The following is a 17,421-nucleotide window of genomic DNA, read 5'->3' as shown; positions in this document are numbered from 1 at the left end:
TGTGCACTGAGTTCAAGCAGTCCAAGCCTGAGCTGGCCTGGCCAAACCCTGCCCAAGTTTGAGCTGTGGCCAGCCTACCCACAGGCTGAGAATGGGAGAAGGGAGGAACTGCCATTTTCAGGAGTTGATTTATAAGATGATTTCAAGGAATTGTGAAATTGGAACAGGAAGAGGGCCAGAGCTGCAGGGCCACTGTGCACCCTACCATGTGTACTGTGTGTCCCCTTCCCCTTGCATGTCTGCGCTCTATGTCAGGAGAGTGCCTCAGCATCTGGTGGTTCGCCAGGGTCTGGCCACAGGCATCACGCTTGATTTTTGGCTGCTACTTCTCAGTAATTTGGAGAAGGGGGATTCTTCTGTTTGTCCTGTGTTTTGGGCAAGGGGGGATTTGGTGACCCTAGCAAAGCAGCAGGGCCTGGCAGTGGGGGCTGCAATAGTGGCAATGCATAGCAGAGCACTGGTGCCCTCCTGAATCCGTGCCTCCCTGTGCCCTCGGCTGGGTCCAAGGTACTCTGACTCTGCTGCTGACTCTCCCAAATGAGATCATCCCAGGAATGATGGTGGAGGAAATCAGTCCCTTACCCTACAAGTACAGCTCTGATGAGCCACTGGGGAGGAGGCACTTGCAGCCAAGGTGTCACAGCTCATTCCCTCGCAGGCAAAGGGAGAGCAAGTCTGGCAGATGCTCACCACCCGCAGAGGGGGCATGCTGGCCTGCCCGCCTCCCAGCCATGTGCCAGACCCGTGGCAGAAGAGGAAATTAAGATATTGTCTGGTGTCCAGGAGGAATTCCTGCCTCGGCTTGTTCCTGCCAGTCCTCTGCCGACCTTCCCTCAGTGTGGAAAGCCCAGCAGGAAGCTGACTCACTGTCTGCTGCCTCCACGGCTGGGTGCAGGGCCCTGCTGCCTGCAGCACCAGAGGGCTGCTCTTTTCATGGATGCAGGGATAGCTCATTACCCAGACCCACAGGCACATGTTTGCCATGGCTCTCCTCTACCAGAACCCAGGTCTCTGCTGACAAAGCAAAACAGCCATGGCACCCTGGTTACAGCGGGGCTGCAGGAGGGCTGGGAGTTCACTGGGTTGGTGACATTGCTGCCAAACACAAGAGCAGCACTGCTGTGCTGGGCTTGGGGCAGAAGGCAGCCCCGAGGTGGGGGGAGGAGGGTGGGCTGATGGGCTAGAGAGGGGTCCTGGGCTTGTCCTGCACAGTGGGGCCCATGACAACCCTTACTGATTTCTTTGTGTTCATCATGTTGCTGAAGTGTCCAATAGCTCCTGTTGAGGTGCCAGACATGGCGATGGCAGTGTCTGGGCCAGCAATTACCTGCTTATCAAGGCTCTGTGAAGAAGCAGATGGTTGTAGCCACCCCTTCCCAAGGAACAGTATCTAAAGCTAGTTAGGAAACAGTTCAGACTTTGCAGTTTCCAGGTGGGCAATACAAATGTAGGATTAGTACTTTAATCCTGTAACAGAAAGGAACAAATATCAGGTGTTTCTTGTCAAGATTCTTGCTACCTTTTCTACCAGGCTGATAGAGCACAGGGCTTACAGCATCAGTCACTGCTGCTCCCTTTGTGGAATCCAATGTTTATTGCCTGAATAGTTTGGAAAGTTACTTTGTTCTAAGGACCAAGTCAAGCCACCTTCTAATTCCCTCTTAGAAGGTGTCAGTCAACTGTGTTTTTAATGCTAAAAACTTTGCATTTTGAAAGGTAGGACTCTTACTTCATCCTGGATGAAAGAACCATGGCCAAAGTTTTTCCAGAGAAGCCTGGGAGGGGACATTTGGTGCTGGAGATGTCTGTTGGTGGAAACTGCTAGCAGGCAGGCAGACAGAGGAGAAAGGTGATCCTCAACTTTCCTGTAGCTATGAGAAGTTCCATGGCTCCCAGGTGATCAGCCAGAATGGAGAAGCTGAACAGCCAAAATTGTCTGCAGGAGCAGCAATAGTGAGGAACTGTTCTCCTGTGAGGAGAAAGCTGGCTTTGGCAGAAACAGCCTGACAACAAATGTGTGCCTTTAAGGAGGACTGTCAAGGACACATCACTGTGAGTTGATCTAATCCCCTTCTCTAACACGGTAATTGGCCTTGCGGATAGAAGTATTAGATGTGAGATAAGGACTGCAGTTAGGCTTCTGGCGCTGTCTTGCATGATGTTTTCATAAGGCAGGGAAAGTGGTGTAGATTAAACTAATCCAGCACAAGTACAAAAGAGGCTGGATAGTCATGCCGAGGACAGCTCTCAGTGACTTGGTATCAAAACGGAAGGACACACCGACAGTGACTCATATATCAGGAAACTTTACCCAAAGGTCTAGATAGTGAAGGTGGAAGAGTGGTGGGGGTGGTCATCACAGGTTAGGCAGTGGCTGAAGACTTGAGGCAGATGTTGGACAAGATACTGACATCTACCTCAGAACACTCTCTGTGTTTTAAGTAGTTAAAAATCCCTCATTATTAACCAAAATAATAATAATAATTTAAAAAAACCTTCTCCTAGCCACTTCCATTAGATCTCCTTTCTTTCAGAATAAAGAAATAATTTCTGACTGCAAGGAATACCTTCATAGTGCACTTGTGAGCTATGATCTGGCCACACTTTGATCTGTAGTCAAGTTCTATCTTCGAACTGTGATCTGGACAAACTTTGCCCAACCTCTTGCTCTTCGCCAGCTGTTACAGATCTCAGAGACATCATTCTGAAGCTCTATCAGGATTCCTGTTAACGGTCCTGTTAACGTGGTGACGGTCTGCTGAAGGGAACCCCAAACCCAAAATGTGTGTTATTCCGGATGACATCAATTGCCCATTTAAAGGTCCACACGTGGCTGCTGTGGCTGCGTACGGCAGTGGTCTCCCATCCCCGCTGCGTGTCCGTGGGTAACACCGGCCCCTCGGGCCTCCCCCACCCCAAACCCTTCTCGGCACCCCACTCTCGAGGTGCGGGATGATCCCCAGACAGCGTCACCCCGCTCCTAAACGCTCCGGCACGGCCCCGTCTGTGCTGCAGCGGTCGCGCTCCCCGCGCCCCGGGGCGGGCGGAGCGGGGCGGAGCGGGCGGCCCGGCCGCTCCCGCTGCCCGCGGCCGGCGAGGCGGAGCCAGCGCGGCGCGGGGCCGGAGAGCCGTGCCCGCCCGGCCGCGGCGATGCGGCGCTGAGAGCGGCGGCAGCGCTCCCGCGGGCGGCACCGCCGATGGACGCCTCTCTGCGCCAGGTGGGCAGCGGCGGGACGGGGACGGCGGCCGTGCTGGCCCCTGCTCGGGGCTGGGAGAGCGGGGGGGCCGGGTGGAGGCCGGCCGGCAGGGTCGTGTCCCGGGGCGAGTCAGGCACCGGGGTGCCGCGCCCCGGACCAGGAGCGTTCCCAGGGCCGTGGGACGCTGCGCTCCCCGCGGGCCTCGCCGCGCCCCCGCTGCCCCCTCGCCGAGGTGGTCCCGATTGCACTTTCCCTGGAGCGCTGGGATGCGGCGGGTTTTGTCCCCGAGCGCTCCCCAGCCCGCCGCGGCACCGGGCAAGTCCGTGCGAGGGGCTGAAGGGGTTGCGGGAGCCGGAGCCCGAGCGATGCGTGATCCCGGCAAAGCCGGCCGAGGGCTGCTTGCGGGAGGAGAGGGTTTGTCGCATGATAGTCATGGCTGCCCAGAGCCGGCTCTTTAATCCTCTGGAGCGACTTCAGGGTCCGGAGCCTGCTCCTGCCTGCGTGTGCGTGTCACAGCGCGGCTGTCGGCCGGGGCACCGGGCCGGTGAGGGGCCGGGCAGCGTGCAATGGGAGTCCCCTGCCCCTCTGTGCTCCTGCCCGGTCACCGTTGTGCCGGCGGGCAGAACGGATTCGTACCTGTTAGTCGCGGGCTCAGGTCCCCGCCTGGCCGCGGTACCCTGGCCGCTGTGCACACAGCCGTGCGGGGCACTGTGCTGACGGGGGAGCGAGTGACTGAACACGAGGGGCCAGGTGCCGTGCACAGCCCGGATGCCCCGAAATTCTCTCTTGCCCTTTTCCTTGCCTGAGCGTGCACAGGTTTTCAGCCCAGCCTGGTGATGCCTTTGGTTGTGAGGGGCAGGTAGGTGCAAGACTGGGGCAGCTCTTGCTGGCAGAGTGAGTGCCAGCGGGTGCCTGTGGCACTGGCAGTGGGCACGGCAGGCACTGTGCGGTGACAGGGCCATCCTAAGGTTTGCGTCTGAGGTCTGAAAACCTCCTGTCTGGGGCAACAGACATCTGCCCCCTCTAACCCCGGATGGTTTCCAGGCTATTAACCCCAGTGGCTGGCCTTGAGAACCGTGGGTGCGGTGCGGAGCTAGCAGCCCCTCCGGAGCAGCCCGTAATCGGTGGGCTGGAGCAGCTGATGGGCTCGGGCCTGCCGCCTCCCTGGTGAAGCACTTTCTTTATCAGAACAGATGTTTTCCCAGATCTGGCCCCAGCGAGGAAGGAGTGGCTGCCCTGGGGCTGTGCGGCTGGGGCTGCCCCACAGCATGCGCAGCAGCATCGCCCAACATCCTTCAGCCATTAACTGATTAACCTGCTGCTCCTGGAAGCCTGGGCCATCTGTATCCAATCAGCTGAAGGCAGGGTTTCCCAAAGGGCCATTTCACCAGAGCATTTTTGGCCTCCCCTCTGTCAGGAAGAACCTCCTGGCCTCTTGCAACAGAAGTAGCCACTGAGGAGCCTGAAGCACCTGAGGGGAATGGGAGGCTGGAAAGGGGGATGCCCAGAGGTGCATGTCTCTGCAAGTAGTACCCATGAGAGAATTGCCTGCTATGTCCAGCTCTGCTTGTCCAGTCATGATTCTGCCATTATCTAGAGAAACAGGGATTTCCAGGGAAGGACTCAGGGACAGTCCTGAAGCCAAAGTTTCTCTAAGAATCCCACATCTATTGTAAATCACAGGCTGGAGAGCTGGGGTAAGCATGTATGGGAAAGCATCAAGCTTTGTTTTGCAGGAAAGGCTGTGGGGGTAAGAAAGAAGGAATGCTTCCCCAGAGCGGGAATGTTTGGCATTTGCTGCACCCCAGCCACTCTTCCTCTTTCTCCAGGGGGATGAAGGGGGGGGGTGGTTCTTGGTGGGAGGGAAAGCCTGAGTAGAAGGGAGTTGCTTCACCTCTTCCTGCAGCAGCAGCAAATGAGCTTGTCCCAGGGGATGCATGTCATCTCTTACAATGAATAGCTTAAACCCCAGCATGTTCTTGGTCTTGCCTTAGCAGGCTCCCATGCTGTGCTTGCAACATTTAGATACCATGCTCAGCAATGTGATCAGTAGCTGGGGTTAGGTGGGGATGCCATGGGTCTTCACAGCTCCCCTGGTTCCCCCTTTGGCAAGCTGGAGTTCCTATTCTTTGAAGTTTATCTATGATAAGTGGCTTAGTGATGGGTTCAACCTACTTGTCATCCAGGCTCTGCCAAGGCAGGAATAGTTTTGGTCAGTTGTGCCAACTTGACACTACTGAAGGGATTCCCACGTGCCGTGCCCTCCTCTGTCTGCAGACCCCAGGGATAGCAAGCTGTCCTGGGTGTGTGCAGGGTGTGTGCTGCCACCACTCTTCCCCTGCAGTGTCCCAGGTGGGCCAGATTAGAAGGTCCTGAATGAAGATCCTCAGCAAGTGATACAGCACAAAGACATGTGCCTCTGCCATCTGAGGTCTGCTGTGCAGCATGTCTGAGACGTGACGGATGACACCTTTGCTCCAGACGGGTCTGAGTGGAGGAGCTGAGACAGTGTGTGTGCTCTGCCATCTCCTTTCTAGGCTGCTGCAGCAAGTCCTGTGCCAGGCAGGGAGGAGGGGCCCTGGAGGCCAGGGCTGTGGCATGGTGACAGATGATGGTTTCCCTGTGTGTCTGGAGTGTGGGCAGGATGTGGGGTGACACAGAGGATATGACTCGCTCTCCAGTATTCCCCCAAGGAGCGGGAATGTCATGGCCAGAATTAAAGGAGACACTTCTCCCATCCTGTCCCTCTGTACTCCAGTTGGAGTGACCAGCCATCACAGTCCCATTGTGAGCCTGCATGGACCAGCAGCATCCAGTGGAGTCACAGGTGTCGTTCTCCTTCTCACATGCCACTGCCCTAGAAATGCTGACATTTTAAGCATTTTCTTCATTGCTCTTTTGGTGAAATCCAAAGCTTTTCTTCTGTATTGTAAAATAAATCCCCTGAAGTTCTCAAGCTTTCTGACATGCAGAGAAAAAGGCAGGGACTTTGTGCTCATGTCCTGCATGGCTGTGATGGTCAAAACTGTCCTCTCTACAGCTGTCATGGTCTTCACTTACTGTTCCCCATTCTTCCCTTCTTTCTCTGACTATAGCCCTTTTCTTCTTTTGGCCTGGGACATCTGCCATGAAGGTAGGGAGAGGAGCCATCTCCCCCAGGGACGCATACAGACCAGGAGGGAGTCTCAGAGTCAGTTCCGTGGAGGAGCATAAAGGTTACTCAAGTTGCCACCATGCATGCATCTGAGCTGCTTTCTTGGCCCCAAACTGAGGTGGGAAGCAAGCAGCTCTGCCAGGTTTCTTTTGGTGTGGCAGCTTTGCCCCAATTGCTGACTACCTGATGCAAGTGGGAAGTGCCTGGCTACTTCACATAGCCATCAGTGAGTCTGAAGAGTGTGGCACTTTGCCAACCACGTGATGCTCAACTGTGTTCGCTGTCCTTCAGGTATCTAATGGCTCCTTAGTCCCAGTGTAAACTCATGTGTGTAAACATTTGCAGGCAGGGTACATGGATAAGGAGAAGAGCTGAAGGGACTTGACAGTGAACGCATCTTTGCAGTGTGGAGCCGGCCTGATCCACGGGTGCAGCAGGTACAGGACTGGTCTGATGTTTGGTTGCTCATGAGATTCTCACCAGTTTTGGATTCTTGGCTGAAGCTGTCTGGCTACATCACTCAGAGACCAACGTCCCCAGGGAGCCCAGACTGTGCTGGGTGGAAAGGGTTTGTACATGGCATGCTGGATTAGGTTTCTCAACAGCTTGGTTTGCCCTTCCCATGCTCCCTGCAACTGGGAGAAGGTGGAGTTCCTGTGAGAGAGGAGCCTGGCCGGATATCCTGGAGAATCTATCTAGAGACTCTTGTCTGAGATGAGGGAAATGGTTCAGCTGACTTGGATGACGCTGACCATGAGTGATGTGCTGTCTTCACAGATAAAAGTGAGCTGAGTCCCTGTGTGTGAACGACCATTGGCTTAGGAAAATGCCATCTTGGGAAGAAAAGGTACATAGAGCATCATCTTCTTTATCAGACTGCTCTTTAAAGGAGTATTCCAACAAAGCCTCTCTTCTCCCCTCAGGAACATGTGCTTTGCCAACTTTCCCTGACACCCTCCTCTTAGTCTACTGACAGTATTGTGACCTCTTAGAAAAGAGGACCAAGGAGATTGGGAAGAGACAGAAATGCTGACTATTACATCCATCCTGTGTATGTAATGCTCTCTGTGTCAATACAAAAGAGAGCAACCTCTCTCTGTTTAATTAGTCACTATAGTTCAGCTAAAAAGAAGTACCATTGGTCTTGGAGATATCCATGGGGCTAGTATAGCATAGATATTCTGAGATGCAGAATCATCTACCCCAGCTGCATCTCCCCCAAACCATTCGGAGTGATAAACAAGCAGATGTAGGACACAAGATTTTGACTGGCTTGTTCTGGAGCAGAAATTTCAGGGAAGAAAGCTCTTGTGCCAAAGGTGACATGAAGAAGTGTCTGGTGGAAGAGAGAGAGTCCTGCTAGCTCGCTCCTTAGGGCATTCATCTGGAGCCAGGCTGCATGAGCTGCGACCTTGTCAGATCTCATCAGCAGCAAGAGGTTGGGCTGGCGCAGGCTCTCGATGAGAGTCTCCACGTGAAGGATGCCAGGTTGCCCTGGGCCAGCCTGCAGCTGCCCCATCATGATCTCCAAAACCACCTTGTTCTGCTCTGGTTTCACTTCTTGCCACACTTTTATTTAACATAATAATCACAAATGTTTCTCAATTTCTTGTTTCCCATTTTGCTTTAAGGAGAATCTGCAAACTATTTAAATGTGATCATTAAGACTGAAACTTGTGATAGTCTGGGTTTCCTGGTTATCCTCCAGTTACCCTAAACTCTGCAGTTCTGCCTCCTCATTTCCATCTGAGATTGCCCACAGTTCAGCAGTGCTGTAGAGCCAAGTCCCAGGAAAAACACCTACGGGTGGCCTGTCTTCCATGCAGCACTTGGCACAGTGTCCAGGGGACTCTGAGGTCCTGTCATTACAAATGGAATAATTATCTCAGCAACTGAACCGGTGGCAGGGCCTCTCATAGGTGCAGTGATCAGCATATTCAGTGAGAAGGTGAAAATTAGGGTTCGGACCAGCGTGGTGTATTAGACCTGTTTATTCCTGTTACCTGTGTCTTGAGCCAATGATGAAGATTTGGCTGAATCACACTTTCTGGAAAGGCTTCCTATTTCTGGAGGATCCCCCGCTTTTTGCAGTTTCTTCAAGTGGTTATGCAACCTTGTTTTAAAATAAATCCTGCTTCATTTCTAAAGTGTCTGGCAGATCCATCCGTTTTTGGGTCCTACTTTTCTTCTGCTTCATGAGAGTCACTTTGTCCCATATAACTTCTCTGTCGGCAAAAAATTATTCTCTGTCACCAAGTTGCCTCTGGGTTGCTGGCAAGGGTGAGCGAGGAGGTAGCAGAGCAGGGGTCTCAGTGCTGCCGGCAGCTCTGTCCTCTCAGCAGGGTGTGGTTAGTTAAGAGGTGAGGTTTGCAGCCCATGCTGGGCCACACACTGCTCCCCCCTATCAACGTCTGGGCTAGATAGGGCAGCCCTAGCCCTGGCAAATCTACATAATGACATTAAGTTTTTCACAAGTACTTTTACACTACAGGGGATCTTTCTGAATAGTAAAAATGTCTGAGCCTTTTATGTTGTATCTGGAAGGCTTCTTTCTCACTCAAAGGATAAGTAAGCAGTAAACTTCCTTACTCCTGCTTAGACATCCCAGACATGCATCAGCTCTTGTTTCAACCAAATGTCCTGGGAGTTTCTGCTGAGCAATCCACAATCCTCTTTGGGTCTGTGACTTTCCAGAAGACATTCCTCTGTTTGAAGTGCTCCTTACATTCCTTCTCTCCTGATGATGACCTTTTGGTTTGGCTGTACTTTAATCCCTTTTTTTCCAAACAAGTGGGCTGTGGAATCCACACTGCTCTGATGGTCTCATCCTTGTGGATACTTACTTATCTATCACATGTTGGCATTTGCTAGTACTGTCAGTACTACTTTTGATTTTAGGTCCTTGATGAGAATACAAAATAGTATTGACCCTGTCACTGCAGATATTTGATAGAAACTCCCTCAATTAGTTGTGATTTTTCCCATGCGTAACAACAGTTTTGAGGTCCCTTTGCTGCTGTTTGCTCAAGAACTGACTTTTACTAGAATACTGTGTTCTACATGATCAGTGCCAGGAGAGTCAATCACCATCCTATTTATCTCTTATGCTTGGATGCTGAGGAAGGAGTCTTTTTGACTACACTTCTTTCTACATGCTGACTGACACTGGACAATGATTAAAGCCAGAGTATCCTTAAGATGAAACGGCTGAGAGCAAAACCTCTGTCTTTTCCCTGGGGTCCTCAGACTAAGCAACTCATGATTACTTGGGATAATCCTTCTATCACTCCCATTTAGGCTCTGACCCTTTCAATCCCTTGGAATTTCCTCAGCATTACCAGACTTGTAAAAAATTATTATCAGTTGGTGAGAAACTTTATTGGACAGATCTCTGGGAACTTTTGGACCTGTTGATTTTTAAAATGTTTTATGTCCTTTCCATTTCATAATATATGGGAAAGCACGTCAATATTGCAATGTGATGCAAGAGGGGTGCTTTCCAGGGATGTTTGTTAAAAACTTTTGCACGTCTTCATCATTACTCATAATACTGCCATCCACATCTAGTAGTTGGATCCTGCTACTAGCACACGTATGATTTTAGTTAGTAGCATTTAGTTAGTGAAATATGGACTCTTCTGTCTTCACTGTCTCCCAACTTCTTTCTTACACGGGTTGTTTCCCCAGTTTTCCCCAACATTCACTCTTATTTCAGATGGACTATGTATCCCAGCTTAGAGGCACTCCACTTGCTGTCTGTGTGGTGTTAGAGGGAAGGACACTCAGGACGATCAAACACCGGGAAAATGTCTCACGTGAAGAGTTTAAAGAACCTGAGATTAGTTTGTTAGTGAAATGACAAATAGGGGGAGACATGGCAAAAGAGCAGAAAATAATGGATGAGACAGAAAAGGTGGATTGAATTCCTCTGTTCCTCTACCTCTGTCCACAAGAAAAAGGGATTTTCTGCTTCACAGTGATGAGACTGGTTTAAAAGCGTACGTTTATGTATAATGTGTGAGTAGGTGATGGAACTCCACAAGGCAAGGAATTATTGAAATAAAGGTTGTGGCAAGATACAGGAAGGTATTGGACATAATCCCAAATTATGCATAAATGTTGCAGAAGAAATACTGTTTCAAGGCTCTCATCTGAGATTTTTACAAAAGGCATTGCATTGTGGCTTCTTGAGGCACGATGTTGGAGCTGGTGTCTGTGTGACAGACTGCTGTATCCTCATGGCTTCCTGAGGCCCTGAGCTCTAGTGTGTGAACCTTGAAGATTTCTCGACTGTTCATCAGCCCAGCCTCACCCTTGAAACCATAGGCTGAATTTGAGAGAGGGAGGGAACTGCAAGCAAGCTGTATGGTGGTGGCAAGAGGGAGAGAAGACCCAAAACAATGTCCCTATTGAGAGCAGAGCAGGAATACCTTTTCACTTGCTCTGTTTGGAGCTGCAGGCTGGTCAGTAACAGTTTTGCTAGGGCCAGGCTGGGCTTTAGCACATGCTATGTTACCTCCTTTCTCTCAGGGCTACTGAGATGATGTGGGAAAGCCACTTTGCTGTGATGTGGCAGGGAATGCACATCTGTAGATATCCATGTGAGTAACATGCCTAGGGAACAACACTGTTTTAATTTAAGTTTTAGGTGGGGAAGAGCTTATTGAGAAGGCAACATGAACTTAACTAAATTTAGTTAAGTTTTATGAACTAAATTTAGTATGCATTTTCAAGGCTGGTGAGAAGTTCTCAGGCAGTTGCAAAACACTGTAGGACTGTTGCTTCAGCTGAGAAGTGGAGTGACTCCAGTGCCCCAGTGGAATTGCAGGGTCAGCTCATCTTAAACTGAGCCTTGAGAGAGCATACAGTGAAGTCACACCTGCCTCCTGTCTGTGCACGTTATGCTCATGGCAGAGGGCAGCCCTGGAGTATGTAGAAACAGTAGGGGATTCTCTCCCTCCACTCCCATGGAGAGGAGTTGGTGTGGTTGCTATAGCTGGGTAGTTGCTTCTTTGAGAAGATCAAGAATTACCTCCAAGGACCACGCATTTCCTGGGAGATATTTGAAGCTGGGAGATGTGCTAGAGAGTGAGAAGCTGTGCAGCAGCCAAACTGGGGGAGGAGAGAGGAACAGAACAGATGGGAGGGGGAGGCAAAAGGGGAGTGGGAAGCAGTGCATATACATAAGTGACCAGAAGTGACAAACTGCTCTTAGATGATTTAAAATGCACAGACCTTTTCCTGATATTGCTATTCTGCAAAGCTGCTGGCAGACTGACGGCTTTGCTCCTTAATTAGTGAGGAATGGGGCTGCTAATTGGCAAAACTAGAATGAGTCATGGGCTCACTCTAGGCTGCAGCTCTGGAGCAGCAGGACCTATGGCTGAAGTTTGTGCTCAGCTCTACAAGTTGTGCTGGCTTGCAGAGGCTGCCTAGGCTCAGTGGGCTGATGTGTGGGAACCATGGGACTGGACAGGTGTAGTCCAGTCCCTTTTTGCTCTACAGTGTGTCATCCTTGTGCCTTACAAGAAGCAGACTTTTGTTTCTGTTATCCCTGCTGCTGTTGAGGTTTTGTCCCTCTTCCCAGCTACTCCACATTGGCTTCTGCCAACTGAGCTGTTGTTACTTCTATCTCTCTTACCTGTGGCCTCCTGGGCTGCCCCTCCCTTTCAGCAGCTGGTCCAGGTTTTACTGATCAAATCAGACCAGGAACTGACTGTATGGCTTCATTTCAGTCTAACATCAGAAAAACAGCAAGGTTGCATTCCTTACCATATGGATCTAGGGTGTTAGGGACTCCCCCTCCCCATCAATATTATATCCATTAGCTAAGGCTCTTTATATCTGTCCTATCACTTATTCATGATCGTCCAGATCAATCTGTTGAAAAGTGCATTTATTGAAACCTGATTCCGGCTTTGTCTGGATTGCAAAGGCCTTTCTAGCCCAGTCTCTGCCTCGTGGTTTACAACCGCAAAGCCCACTGAGGAAAGAGAGCTGGCATAGTGCAGTGCTGCAAGGAGAGTCTTTTCCAAGGCCTAGGAGCATATGGATCCATCGCCAGGAAAAACACAAGGCTTGGATGCCCAGTACCCACTGAACAGCCTCAGTGTGCTAGAGGACAAAGGTATGTTATGTATATAGTACTTACAGTTGAAAACTTGTACCACCTATGTAGATTTTTGTCTCAGACTCTCAGTGCAGGGATGTACATTTTTGAGACACCTCTGCCCCTTGCAGAATGGCTGATTGGGGATAGTTACCTAAATCTAGGCACTGCAAGAGCCTCTCATAGTATTGTGTTTGTAGGTAGATCTGGAGGCTGAGACAGCCATGTTCGTGCACAAAGAAAACATTAAAAATATCCTGTAATGGAAATAGCAGACAACTGTATGCTTGTTTCATACACTGAAAGGTGTCCTCCTACCAAAAGTGCTTTTCCTCTCTTGAACAACCCCTGGAAAATTGATGCAGCCATTCTGGTTGTAGCCCCTGCTGAGCATGTTACTCCTGAGAGTTGTGTAGATTTGTGCACAAGGAGGAATGGGATGTCTGAGTGCACTTGGAGGGAGGCAGCACTGCTTTCTCATCAAATTCAGCTGGGGCAGCTCATTCCTTCTTGTGCATGGGAAGAAGCCAATTCCAGAAGAGAGAGAATGTCCTGGGAGAACATGGAGATTCAAGGGTAGTCCAGAATATACAAATAAGAACAGACTATGATAACTTGTTTTTGGAGAGTGGTACAGTTGTGGAGTAGGGGCTTTCTCATGTCAATCTCTGAATGTGCCTCCTGCTGGGTTGGGAGGCTCTAGAGAGGCCAAGGCACCTGCAGGTACAGAGTTCTGTGTCTTGTTCTCTGGAGCTTACCTTGCTGCCTTCAGTAGCTGAATAACTGATGAGGAAGATGTAGCTGGTGTCTACACACTCTACTGTAATGTCTGCTGCAGTAAGGGTTGTGCACTACCATCTGCCTCTATGCCCATTCCCTGGGTACATCATGCAAGATCTCCCTTATTCTTTCCCTGCCAACACAGCATACTGCATCTGCTGAGATGCAGATACAGGCATGTGAATGTAAGACAGAACTTCTGGTTTCAGACTTGTAAAAAACAGCATAGAAGGCCAAATAAATCTGTGGCTTCCAGCGATTTCTTGATATCATGAATAACAGGAAATGTTACTTATTTCTGACTCTAGGATCATATTATGCAAACAGAGAAAAAAGACATCTTAGAGTTTACTGTCCATAGTGGAAGGCATCATGGTGTGACAGGGAGCCAGTACTGATGAAACACTGCTCCTTATATGCGAGCAACTTTATTTTCTGAATTATAACCCCATGGTGTGGGATCAGTTTTCAAGATTGTGCTTTGCTATGCACTTTGTGGCAAGGCCAGTTCATGGACAGATTGTCACTGAAGATAGGAATGAGGATGCTGGTCTCAGAGTTTGTTTAACATCCGAGTGACCTCCCCTTGATATAGGAACTCTGGTACATTACTACTTTATTCTTTCTTTCAGTTCCTGCTGTTGTTGTTGCCTGTAAAATCAAAGCGAGACCCCTAATAAACTCCTGGTAGAAGAAGAATTGGGAGGGGATGAGCCATTCTCATTATATAAGGGGCTTGAGTTGACTGTATGATCACTATTCGGCCAGCTGTATTTTATTGAAAGTGGTTACACAAACTCCTCACTGGTTGATGTTCCTACACTGTCTATTAAGGTGTTCTTTTCAAATCAGTGATTGCTTGTTTCACTTTGTTAAACCGCTTTGCCTCTGGATGAGGGTGAGACCTTTTATATCCCAGATTGAAAGCTGAAGGGTTTTTACTCTTGTACTAGAAGAGCAGGGTGTTAGCATCCTCTGTGTTGCCTGCTGGGACCCTCCAGAGCTGGCAGGTCGCTGCTCTGCAGTGCTGGGCACTGCTCTGTGCTAGTGCCCTTGCTTCTCCCATGGAAGTTCAGCCTTGCTGACTGGCAGTTCATGGAAGTTTTCTGCTCAATTTAATCCTTTCAACTGATCAATGAGATGTGTGGTATTGGGGGAGAGGGGAGTGAAGAGAGGGCAGTCTCTTTGGTGTCGCCATCTGTTTCTGTGTTTAGTCAGGGCTCCTTGGGGAATTTCATGTTTAGAAAAAAGGGCTGGTGGAAGGAGATGCACTAAAACAAATTTGGCCTTCCAGGAAATGGGAGCTATGCTGGGCAGAAGTTAAAATAATTATTTGCTTTGTGGTTCCTTTTCTGGCTGTATCAGCATGATGTTCCTTTTGGAAACAACATAACTGGGTGAATTTATTCTGCTAGGCAGAGGCAATTGCTATTGTAAAAACAGCTACAACATCAAAGTACACTGAAGTAAGTAGTTCTGGGCAGCTGAAATGCCACAGTGCCTGGTACTTCAGCATGTTGCCTTCTAGTCCTTAGCAGCACACAAAAGGATCTGCCATAAGTTTGTGCAGTATTGTATAAAAGAACTACATCTCCTTTTAGGAGTATTTGTCAGTGCTTTTGCACATGGGCTTCTGCTGGGAAAGGACTGGACTTTCAGATAATTTCTATGTGTTGAAGACACCGGAGTGATCCCATTGTCTATCTCCCCTCTTTTCCCCTCTAAATGGTATCTAAAATAACAGTGTCCATACCCATGGAGTGTCAGTTGTGGGTCAGATTAGCAACTGCGTCTAGCTCCAAATTTATTTCCGAGCTCAGGGAGCATAACGTCTGTGTAACCTGGACCCTCTTGCCTTCAGGGACAGACCATATAAGGTGCTGTCATCATGACGCATTCCTAATGGGGAGGTGGGGTGTGCATGCCATGGCATCGGGGTGCAGCATGCATGGGAGGGTACAGGCTTGCCTCCTTATTAAATTGCACTTGCTTCATGCTCTCATCTATGCAATCCTGAGTTACTGATGTCTGAAGGCATTGAAATGCACTGTTGGGGATGTTTACACTAAGTGTCTTAGAAAAGGTTTTCTTTCATCCCACTTTCCTGGTTGGGAACTCTAGACACAGCCTTGCTCTTCTCTGACTCTTTGCTCTGTACTGTGGTGCTAGTAGGACTCTTTGGTGAAAATAGAAAAAATATCATCTTTTAACACATATTGCTGTTCATATGTTTATGCAGAATAGTCAGAATGTGATTTGGGAAATGGATGATTTCTCAACAGCAATGTCTTGCCCAGATGCCTCAGGACATTTTGTCTCAAGCATCAAGAGTTTCAGAAAACGTAAGAGGATGTCACAAAGGCCTCTATATAGTTCCTCAAATTCTGCATTCAATGCATGGTTTATACCAGCTCTCTGGGATCTTGAAACTTGAATCTGTAACATAAAATTACATTTTTTTTGTTGCTATTGGTCGCTGGCAATGGTGGGGGTGATCTTTGCACATGACCTGTGGGTTTAGGTGCTGATCAGATGCACTGGTGCTTTTCATTCACTTGGTGAGGGGAAATTAATCTGCTTGATATGGAAACTCTAGACCAGAACACAACAGTAAAGCTAGAATTATGTATGCCTTTTTTAATGTCATTAAACCCAGTTCCTGTATTGGAAGGACTGGAGGTTGGCCAATAGATGTATCTTCTACAATAAGGAAAATCCAGGGTACTAAAGTGTTTAAAGTGGCTAAAGTAGTTTAAAAAACCTCACCTAAACTAAAAACAAATCATTAAAAATAGAATTAGCATTCCACATTCTGTATAATGTAATATAGAAATACTATTCCATCTCTTCAAACATGATAAGCCTACAAGCAAGAGCTAATGGTGCTGATGGGATTAAGAGGGTAGGAAGGGCTTTTATAATCAATAACTTAGGGGCAGAAAAAAAATTAGGAAAAAGTAGGTCTGTGAATCGATGAAAGGCAGGATGGCCTTAATATAACTCAACAGTTGAGCACTTTGGATTTTTCGCAATACTTGTCTAAGCAGCGTTTATGTGATTTCTATGGGAAGACATGGAACTGATTAGTTTGCTGTAACTGAAATGTGATGTGATGTTTTGCCTAATTCTGCATAATTGCAGGTCATGCTCACCCTGATTTGTGTTCATTCTCCTGCTCTTTCCCTTGTACCAAGTCGCACAGGCAGACAGGGCAGAAGAGGCCAATCCAGCAAACTTATTTTCCCTACTATTTTGGTAGGCAAGCTATGAGATTTACCTGTCCTGCATATCCCTTCATATATGTTACCAGAAATCTGCCTTTTGCTTAGACTTGTGTTGAGAGATACTGAGCAGTTTAGGATGTTGTAGTGTATGTGAAACCATATAAACATCAGTGTATATATACATCAGACATCAGGGCCATCATATATACATCAGAGAAACACTCACGTTACTTCATTTACCAAAGGAAACTTTTGCAAGAGTTTGTAAACATATCTACTTAGCTGTGCCCTGATGATTTCTGAAAGCATTTTGACTTACAATGATGCGTGGGTGTATGAAATTGTAAACATGCTTTATTTATATTTTCTATTATTATTGCTGTAGCGTGACTTTTAATGACCGGATATTCCAAGTTTGAAAATATTTAGACAGTCAAACCCACTATTCTGTGTGTCTGTGTCTTTCCAAGACACTCTACATAAAAATTGGTGTTCCTTTACTTTGGTTTCCACCTGAAGCTGAGTAAAACTACCTTTTCTTCTGCTCATGTTACGTTAAAAAAATCAAAACTGGTTTCTCTGAAAAGGTAAGTACCACTTACTTAAAAATTTTAAGCATCTGTAGCTTGGAAGCAGCCTCTGAATAATGCAGTTTCTGCCAGCTTTCCCTGGGTGTTTGAACCCCATGTGCAGATCTCACAGGCTCCAGCTCTTTGTAATGGGAGGTCTTCTGGTTTTTGCAGGGTGCCAGGGTATGGCTGCGGGAGCAGGACCAGCTGCAGCCATGCACTGTTGGCTCGTGTGCCGATGGAAATGTGCTTTTCACCTCAGATTATGGCACGGTAAGTGAAGTTTGCACAAGGCTGTAGCCTATGCCAAGTTGCAAGATGGACTTTTTGGTTTTGCGTGACCATCATGTTGAAATGTATCAATTGAAATGTTGTGATTCTGTCTGAA

The 17,421-nt window shown here is 48.5% G+C and overlaps 1 protein-coding gene across 2 annotated transcripts in view; it reads left to right on the top strand.

Annotated features, from left to right (window-relative positions):
• The first annotated feature begins 3,129 nt into the window (after positions 1-3,129).
• The window catches only part of LOC126652911 (unconventional myosin-X-like), a 91,118-nt gene continuing 76,826 nt past the window's right edge, over positions 3,130-17,421 (top strand). Inside the window, exons 1-2 of one of the 2 annotated variants that reach the window (XM_050340136.1) lie at positions 3,130-3,218; positions 17,208-17,306. In XM_050340136.1, coding sequence (XP_050196093.1) covers positions 3,198-3,218; positions 17,208-17,306 — 120 coding nt within the window. In that variant the 5' untranslated portion in view covers positions 3,130-3,197. Of the gene's footprint in view, positions 3,219-17,207; positions 17,307-17,421 lie in introns of those variants that run through there. The other variant, XM_050340137.1, reaches the window with a different exon arrangement.

The sequence above is a fragment of the Myiozetetes cayanensis genome, unplaced genomic scaffold, assembly GCF_022539395.1.
Source record: "Myiozetetes cayanensis isolate MyiCay16 unplaced genomic scaffold, myiCay2020 scf9, whole genome shotgun sequence".
Classification (NCBI taxonomy): Eukaryota; Metazoa; Chordata; class Aves; order Passeriformes; family Tyrannidae; genus Myiozetetes; species Myiozetetes cayanensis.
Note: the sequence above shows the minus strand (reverse complement) of the source record. Positions and strands in the feature narration are given on the sequence as shown.